General features: G+C 41.0%; 1 protein-coding gene across 1 annotated transcript in view; it reads left to right on the forward strand.

The window, feature by feature from the left end:
- Positions 1 to 7,948, forward strand: part of LOC311131735 (leukotriene B4 receptor 2-like) — a 34,890-nt gene extending 26,942 nt beyond the window's left edge. Inside the window, exons 2-7 of the mRNA XM_084164857.1 lie at positions 776 to 1,222; positions 1,592 to 1,861; positions 3,339 to 3,442; positions 3,637 to 3,733; positions 3,923 to 3,966; positions 5,595 to 7,948. Coding sequence (XP_084020983.1) covers positions 785 to 1,222; positions 1,592 to 1,861; positions 3,339 to 3,442; positions 3,637 to 3,733; positions 3,923 to 3,966; positions 5,595 to 5,934 — 1,293 coding nt within the window. The 5' untranslated portion in view covers positions 776 to 784 and the 3' untranslated portion in view covers positions 5,935 to 7,948. The remainder of the gene's footprint in view (positions 1 to 775; positions 1,223 to 1,591; positions 1,862 to 3,338; positions 3,443 to 3,636; positions 3,734 to 3,922; positions 3,967 to 5,594) is intronic.
- Positions 7,949 to 10,009: the final 2,061 nt, after the last annotated feature.

The following is a 10,009-nucleotide window of genomic DNA, read 5'->3' on the forward strand; positions in this document are numbered from 1 at the left end:
CCATTGGCTATGTTTAATAGTGAGTGTGATAAACCTAGTCAATTGCTGGCTGCACTCCAGTGGGCTAAGCCAGTGGTTCCCAACCAGGGGTATTATGACCCCTGGGGTTGCTTGGCCTATCTAGAGGGGGTACTTGAGAAGACTGATGAGACCATAGGTCTATTGGTAAAATGCACATGAGGGGGTACTTCAGGGGTACTCCGGGCAGAGCAAAATTCAGTTGGTGGTACAGTAACTGAAAAACGTTGGGAACCACTGGCCTAAACTATACATTTGACTTGCAATTAGAACCACCACAGTGTTCGCATGAATTATGGCACTGCACACTCTCCAATGCAAATACGTTCTCTGTATCTTTACCATGTAAAGTAATACGTTCATAGCCTCTCATACATCTAAGCTTGTTTCATATCCTATCAGACCTGGGTTCAAATTTGAAGTCTTTTTTTGTTCTAACCTGCCTGGAGTGCCATATGGGTGGGATTTGACTATTCTATTGGTTTACTAAATCAGGCAAGCTGGGTTAGTAAATCAATAAAGTATTTGAAATAATTTCAAATAGTATTTGAACCAATGTCTGTATCCTATTATCAAATTTTTGTCATTTAGCAGACGACTTACAGGAGCAATTAGGGTTAAGTGCCTTGCTCAAGGGCACATCGACAGATTTTTCACCTAGTCGGCTCAGCTATTCAGCATTGCTGGTTATACAAGTTAGTAAAACATGCCACACTGTTTTGAAATCAATAACCTTTGACCTTTCTGTCCCTTGCAGGTCATCGCAATGGCCCACAACCAAACCATTCCCCTTCGTCTCCTGTCCAACTTCTCCCTTCCCCAAATCATCCCTCCATCCCTCACAAACCCCTCCTCATCCCTCTCTCCGTTCTCCTCCTCTACACCCCCTTCCCTGTTCCTGTCCGCCTCCATCCACATCCTGAACACCACCAACCCGTCTGTTTCCGGGGAGAACCAAAGCATTGTGGGTAATACCACCTCCACGACAGTAGGGGCTCTCATCCTGTGTCTGGTCTTGCTGCTGGGCCTCCCTGGCAACCTCTTCATCATCTGGAGTATCCTGGCGCGTGCCCGTCGCCGCTCCGTCACCACCCTCCTCATTCTCAATCTAGCGGTGGCCGACGGCTCGCTCATGGCGCTCACGCCCTTCTTCGTGATCTACCTGGTCAAGAAGACCTGGGTTTTTGGCAACATCATGTGCAAGGTTGGGGCTCTTGTTGATTGTTGATATAATGGCTGCATTCCAGGCTGACTACATTGCAGCCAGTGCTAGATATCACAACGCCTGGATAGGTGTTAAGCATATCCACTAACCTCATCATATGATATAGCAATCTGATGCCCGACTGTGCAGTTGATGACGTGGCAAGTAACCATGCAACGCAATGACTGCAATGTAGTCGGCCTGGAACGTGACCAATGTCAATAGACCAATGACATCATTTTATGCCCAAAGACGGACATATTTGAAAACACCTTTGTTACTTAACATGCAGTGAGTACTTTACTTTTTCATTGAATCCTTATCCTTTTGAAATGCTAACAATATGCTCTCCCTTTTCGTCTTCATCAGATACTCTTCTACCTGTGCCTCGCCAACATGTACGCCTCCATCCAACTGATCATGCTGATGAGCCTGCACAGGCTGGTGGCCGTGGTGTGGCCTCGGCGCGTCGCTGCCCTCGCTGGACGGAAGGCGGTGCAGCGTGGGGTGCTGGTACTGTGGACCCTGGTGCTGGTCGCATCCATCCCTGCGTTGCTGTTCAGGGACGAGCGGAAGACAGAGCACCCCAACGGGAAGAGACGCGTAGTGTGTGAGTCGTTCCACAAGCAGCGAAGTCATGTGAGCGACACTTAATTATTTACTGACTGACTGACTTAATCCTAATCTACATTCCTGGAGGACCATAGGGCTTTATTATTATTATTATTAATATTATTAATATTATTAATATATTTTAAAAAAATTTAATTTTTTAATTCTAACCCTACCACCCCTCCCCTAATTGGAGTAAACTAATGGACAACAACACTTAGGCTTCTACTTCCATCTTATACATACTATATACATTTTACGGACACAATCTATTTTACAATAGTTATATCTTGTTATTAGTCCCACCCTTCATATAGATCACAAAATAGTTGGGAAGAGATTTTCGATGTACCGATTCCATGGCACATGGTTTATGAACTGATACGCAAAACGTCGCCGGATTCAAAACTTTTTCCATTTAAATTATTATACAAAATTCTTGCAACCAATATAATGTATATATATATGGGGGATACAACCTTCCCAGCTCTGCAGATGTTGCTACAAAGAGACAGAGTCATTAGATCATTTATTTTGGTACTATCCATATGTAGCTTGTTTTTGCTCACAGGTCCAGGAATGGCTGAAGAATTGCAACATTTACCAGGAGCTAACTCTGCAGATAGCACTACTGGGTGATTTGAAAAGTCATAGTCAATCGGTCAATAACATAATAATACTTTTAGGAAAAATTGTCATCTTTAATTTACAATCTGTAGAAACTATGAGAATAGAAAGGTTCTGAACTTTTGTGAAACATCACAGCACAGTTGAAAAATATATGGCAAATATAAATCCAATATGGATGGTGTTAAGAGATAGATGGGAGGGGTTGAGTGGAGCTGAAGGGTGAGACTAAGAACCATAGAGATAGATGGGAGGGGTTAAGTGGAGCTAAAGGGTGGGACTAAGGACCATAGGGCTAGATGGGAGGGGTTGAGTGGAGCTGAAGGGTTGGACTAAGGACCATAGGGCTAGATGGGAGGGGTTGAGTGGAGCTGAAGGGTTGGACTAAGGACCATAGGGCTTGCATGTGAGTGATGGGAGAAGGAAAATAGCATTTAATCAACAATTAAAGACTTGTATGTCAGTTGAGGGAAGAAGAAAGTACTTACTTTTCATGACGGCTTTCTATCACCGTAGCAATGTCTTATCTGTCTTACCTTATTATGTGGTCCTCTGTAGCTCAATTGGTAGAGCATGGCGCTTGTAACGCCAGGGTAGTGGGTTCGATCCCCGGGACCACCCATACGTAAAAATGTATGCACACATGACTGTAAGTCGCTTTGGATAAAAGCGTCTGCTAAATGGCATATTATTATATTATTATTATTATTATTATTATCTGTAGTCAGATCATCCATAAAAACTTTGTTAGGTATGGAGTGTAAATGTTACATTGCTTTTGTGTATATAGTGTCACTGTCACTAAACAATCAAGCTGTCAATCAAGGTGATCTCTATGCTGATACAGTAGGCTACTCGCCCTGTTCCCTCAGTGCAGGTGGTGCTCCAGTACACGTTGGAGACAGTGCTGGGATTTGTAGTTCCTTACGGAGTGATTGTAGGCAGCTACATCTGCATCCTGCGGAGGATCAGGCAGACCAGGTCCACTGTTGTTTTACTATCTTCATTTATCGATCATCTTAATTACAATTTTCTCTATCTTCATTTCATATTTGTCTAGAATGTATTCTTTTGCCTCATCTTTCTCACTTTATTTTATTTTGTTTTGTTAAGCACTTTGAGATGTGTTTTTATAAGATGTGCTGTAGAAATAATGTTTGATTTGATTTGACCAGATTCAGGAGGAGGATCCGCAGTGAGAAGCTCATCCTGGCCATCGTGGTCACCTTTGGTGTCTTCTGGTTGCCCTACCATGTCATCAACATTGTGCAGGTACTGTGTGTTTGTGTTTGTTTGTGTGTGTGTGTGTGTGTGTGTGTGTGTGTGTGTGTGTTTGTGTGTGTGTGAGAGTTATAGCCAGGGCCTCAAACTCCCTATTGAGGCTAAAACTATAGGTGCTGCTGTAACACGAATGTCTATTATGATGAAATCTGTTCTCATAGATTAAATATGTCCTTACAGGTTGCTGCAGCACTTTCTCCAAATGATTCAGCTCTAAAAGCAAGGTAGGCTTTCTCAATGACTGTGTCATAAGATCCTCACCCCCTTTTTTATTTGTAGTGTCATAATAACCTTTACTTAATTGAATTATTATCAAATCCCTAACTAAATTCTCATTAAAAAAAAGAACAACCATGTTTTCCCTCCCTCCCCAAAAGAACAACCCTGTTTTCCTATTCTCCCTCCCTCACTGTAATGGAAAACTGTAATTTCTACTGTAATTTTAGGTATTATCAACAGTAAAAAACTCTGAAACATTTAACTGCAGCATACTGTAAATGATGGTGCATTGTGGGATATTGCTGTTTTTCGAATGGTACTGTAATTCCACCCCACAGAATACAGTACCATACCGTATCTTTGGAGTCCCAAAAACCTTTTGAACACTAGTGGTTGCATGGTATTGTTGTCTCTGGCTCATTAACATATTTTGAGGCGTGCCTTGTAAGAGGCTATATTTGTTCCACCCGTGAGTGAGAATGCTGTATCAATTTAACTATTATGTGGTTATAGTGCCCCATCAATTTGAAATGTATAGGGGACAGATTGGGGTGGCAGAAAGTCTTAAACATTAAATCAGGGGTGTCAAACTCATTCCATGGAGGGCCTAGTGTCTTCAGGTTTTTCCTTTCAATTAAGACCTAGACAACCAGGTGAGGGGTGTTCTTTACTAATTAGTGACCTTAATTCATCAATCAAGTACAAGGGAGGAGCGAAAACCTGCAGACACTTGGCCCTCTGTGGAATGAGTTTGACACGTGCCTTAAATGGTTGAGCATTTTGCCATGTCCTTTTGGTCTGTTTTGCCCTGTAGTAGTTGCCAGTTTGGACGCCTTTGTTAAGGCCTCTAGAAATGCAAGTGATATAAAACACCAGATATTCATTAATATGCTGTAATGTGTAAACACTTTACATAGCATCCAACCTTCTTGCAACAATCCCTTGTAATTACAGTAAAATACTGTGAAATAGAAATGTAATTCATCCATCCATTCATTCTGATTACGGTAGCATTAACTTTTTTACAGTATATTACAGTACATTTTACGGTATTATACTGTGTGTCATTGCACAATACTTGCTTTGATACCGCATTTATGTTACACTAGGTGTACTGTAATATACTGTAGTCTCTGCTAATGCAAGGCAAGCGGTAGCGATGCACCAAGTCTGGAACCAACAGGAATCAACAGCTTCTACTCTCAAGCCATAAGACTGCTAAATAGTTAGTTAAATAGTTACATAGACTATCTGCATTTACCCTTTCTGCACTAACCTTTTTGACTCACCACGTATGCTGCTGCTACTGTTTACTATCTTTCTTCCTAGTTATATCTACATACATTATCTACCTCAATTACCATGTACCCCTTCACATTGACTCGGTACTGGTACCCCGTGTATAAAGCCAGGTTATCGTTACTCATTGTGTATCTATTATTACTTTTATTATTATGTGTTTTACTTTTTCTATTATTTCTCTATGTTCTTTCACTCTGCATTGTTGGGAAGGGCCCGTGAGTAAGCATTTCACTGTTAGTTTACACCTGTTGTTTACGAAGCATGTGACGAATGAAATTTGACTTTAAAAAAATACATAATTGTACTTGCTTCCTCTCACTCCCTCCCCCAGGCTTGACACTATTTGGCAGACCAGCCGTGCGGTCACCTCAGCCCTGGCCTTCATCAGCAGCTGTGCCAACCCTGTCCTCTACACTTTCGTTGGCATGTCGTACATCCGGCGGGACGGCTTTGCCTTCATGGCCCGCCTGTTCGAGGGCACGGCGCAGGACTCTGGGACCAGGAAGAGCCGACAGAACAGCCAGAATAGCCGAGAGAGAGACAGGGATGCAGAGGAGGTCGGACTGAAGGAAAAGGAGGGAGATCTAGAGTCGACAACCAGCACCAATGTCACGAGTCCCATCAAAGTGAAACCTGGGAAGAATGGCAAACAGGGCCCGATTCCGACTTAGGAAAGGATGTCTTTCTCATGCTCACATTTCCTACACATTTCTCAGTAGTTGGCATTCAGACTTACCTTATAAAGGTGTGTAACGGGCTTCGCAGGCGTGGTTCCCTTATGCGCACGGAATAAATGTCATTCATCTGCTGAAAACCCTCTCACTTGCTGGCCAACAGATTTTCTCGTGGAGTTTTCATTCAGTAGGCTTTTCAGTACATTTATTTAGCTATCCTTTAAATATGGTGTACCTTTTAGTTTGAATTTTGTCAACAGACTCAATAGAATATATAGAGAGAATCGGTTCAGAATATTAGGGGTCAATTAAAGAAAGCCATCTAAATATACACTACCAGTAAAAAGTTTGGACACACCTACTCATTCAAGGGTTTTTCTTTATTTTTTACATTGTAGAATAATAGTGAAGACATCAAAACTATGAAATAACACATATGGAATCATGTAGTAACCAAAAAAGTGTTAAACAAATCAAAATATATTTGAGATATATGAGATTCTTCAAATAGCCACCCTTTGCCTTGATGACAGCTTTTCACACTCTTGGCATTCTCTCAACCAGCTTCATGAGGTAGTCACTTGGAATGCATTTCAACTAACAGGTGTGCCTTCTTAAAAGTTAATTTGTGGAATTTCTTTCCTTCTTAATGCGTTTGAGCCAATCAGTTGTGTTGTGACAAGGTAGGGGTGGTATACAGAAGATAGCCCTACTTGGTAAAAGACCAAGTCCATATTATGGCAAGACAGCTCAAATAAGCAAAGAGAAACGACAGTCCATCATTACTTTAAGACACGAAGGTCAGTCAATACGTACCATTTCAAGAACTTTGAAAGTTTATTCAAGTGCAGTCGCAAAAACCATCAAGCGCTATGATGAAACTGGGTCTCATGAGGACCGCCACAGGAATGGAAGACCCAGAGTTACCTCTGCTGCAGAGGATAAGTTCATTAGAGTTACCAGCCTCAGAAATTGCAGCCCAAATAAATGCTTCACAGAGTTCAAGTCACAGACACATCTCAACATCAACTGTTCAGAGGGGACTGTGTGAATCAGGCCTTCATGATCGAATTGCTGCAAAGAAACCACTACTAAAGGAAACCAATAATAAGAATAGACCTGCTTGGGCCAAGAAACACGAGCAATGGACATTAGACCGGTGGAAATGTGTCCTTTGGTCTGGAGTCCAAATTTGAGATTTTGGGTTCCAACCGCCGTGTCTTTGTGAGACGCGGTGTGGGTGAACGGATGATCTCAGCATGTGTAGTTCCCACCGTAAAGCATGGAGGAGGAGGTGTTATGTTGTGGGGGTGCTTTGCTGGTGACACTGTCTGTGTTTTATTTAGAATTCAAGACTCACTTAACCAGAATGGCTACCACAGCATTCTGCAGCGATACGCCATCCCATCTGGTTTGGGCTTAGTGGGACAATCATTTGTTTTTCAACAGGACAATGACCCAACACACCTGCAGGCTGTGTAGGGACTATTTTACCAAGAAGGAGAGTGATGGAGTGCTGCATCAGATGACCTGGCCTCCACAATCCCCCGACCTCAACCCAATTGAGATGGTTTTGGATGAGTCGGACGGCAGAGTGAAGGAAAAGCAGCCAACAAGTGCTCAGCATATGTGGGAACTCCTTCAAGACTGTTGGAAAAGCATTCCAGGTGAAGCTGGTTGAGATAATGCTAAGAGTGTGCAAAGCTGCCATCAAGGCAAAGGGTGGCTATTTGAAGAATCTCAAATCTAAAAATATAAAATAGATTTGTTTAACACTTTTTTGGTTACTACATGATTCCATATGTGTTATTTCATAGTTTGTAGAAAATAGTAAAAATAAAGAAAAACCCTTAAATGAGTAGGTGTGTCCAAACTTTTGACTGGTACTGTGTATATGCATATTCATCTCGGTTTCAGCACCAATTGGTAGATTTTAAAATCTTGTAGATTGTTTAGGGCTAGGAAAGTATTTATGAATCATAAAAAACTGGTTTGGATAGCATTTACGCACAAAAGAAAGAAAACGTGGGTTTGATTCATTCAGAAAATTGCCACATTCAGTTCTTTAACTCATGGTAATGTTGGATGATTAGTGTACATAGAATTATAATAGGGAGAATAGTGTACAATAGTAGGCTATACCCTCCTCTATTGCCAGCACTAACCATAGAACTGTGTGATGACACAGCCAAGTTTTGCACCATACGTCGGGTTCAAACTGTTATGCTTGGTCTGTGTCCCCCGCTCCATAACGATTTAATTAACTATGTCTAATTAAATATGATCAACTGTTACTAATGATCTTCAGCAACAACCACATGGCCGTGTTTGCGTTTACAGAGGAAGCAAATGAAGGTTAACAAAATCATGTACTTAAATGGAATGATAATGTAGGCTGTACCAACTGAAGGGAACTAACTAACAGTAAATTGGCAGTTGAATATGTGTTGTTATTAGGCCTACTGACGGTCGATACTGATAGTGGTTAATATTTAACATGATAGAAATAGTAAACAGAGAAAGTCGGGGTAGCCTATAATCAAGACATTTGAGAGTGCCCATCCCAGCAAGGTAAGGCAATACAATTTAAATTCTGCCTAATGGCACAGCATTTCACTGTGGGAAATGTATATGTTGATATGCTTCAGTTTTCTACCATATGATTGGTTTCACATTTGCCTCCAGCGATTATAAGGTAAAATATATCTAAAACAAGTATCATTTATATGTACAATTCCCTTATCCAAATGGATTACTCATTTACCTAGCTCTTCCTAATAGCTATTATCAAGTTGTACATTTGACCAAAATTAAGTAGATGCTTTTTCCACTTGGATCGGATAGGTTCGCTAGACCTTATTCATGGTAGGTGAATAGCACGCTATTCTTATGATTAAGTTCAAGGTCAGACTATGCATAGAGAGAAAAGTGCATAAAAAAAGGAATTACATTCAATTTACAAATGCTTAACTATGGTTCCGATTCTGACTTAGGAATTTATGCCTTTCCTATGCACTTTCAGTATTTGGCATTCAAACTTATTTAGTCGTGTAAAGCACTCTGCAGGTGTGGTTACCTTGCGCACTCCGAATAAATGTAATTAAACTGCTGAAAACCCTCCCATATCCTGGACAACAGATTTTCTCTTGGAGTTTTCATTCAATGGGGTTTTCCTATAGCTCTGGTCTCCGATTTTCATCAACAGAAAATAATGAGGGCACACAATTAGAATTCTGAATAACGGCATGGCTATTTATATCCTATTTTACTGTGCAATACAGTACATGTCATGTTGAGATGATTTTCAGTTTGCTTCGTCTCCAGAGATCATAGAGGGAAATTATCTAAAACAATTACTATGTGTATTTACAATCCCCTTCTCCAAACGGATTACTCATTTACCTAGCTCTTATCAATAGATCTAATCAAGTTGTAAATTACAGTGCATGGAGAATGGTGTTATTTCTATTGGAACAAATTAAGTAGATGCTTTTTCCACTTTGAACTGGTAGGTTCGCTAGACCTTATTCATGGTTTCCTCGCGTAAAGGTGGTGGAATTATTAGGGAATTAAGTCAAGGTCAGAATATGACGTATCCGCCACACCTTCATTTATTCGGTCTCCACCTCGAACGAATAGTGGATGAATAGCATACTATTCTCATGCTTAAATTTAAGGTCAGAATGAAAATGAATAAAGTTATATTTACACGCGCTTAACACGAGTCGGAATCTGGGCCATAGTGACTGGAAGATGAATGAGTTGGACACTATTGCAGAAGCTGTTTTGGAGGGAATGTAGTTTCCTGCAGTTCGCAGGTTGGCCACTAGATGTAGAAGTCATGTTTCCAAATGGTTCATGACTGACTTAATGACTGACTGAACCATATCTCTGTTTTTAGAGGTGGTGATTCAAGCTCAGTGGGTGTGGGTTGAATTTAGTCAATTATCTTTACAGTATGTTTTGTCTGTCTGACTTTCTCTCCCTCTCTCCATTTGTGTGTGTGCATGCGTGTGTGCATGTGATTTAATGCTGTAAGTACAGTGCAATACCAAATTATTAGAGTAAAAAG

This window comes from Coregonus lavaretus (assembly GCF_964263955.1).
Source record: "Coregonus lavaretus genome assembly, chromosome: 7".
NCBI classification, from domain to species: Eukaryota; Metazoa; Chordata; class Actinopteri; order Salmoniformes; family Salmonidae; genus Coregonus; species Coregonus lavaretus.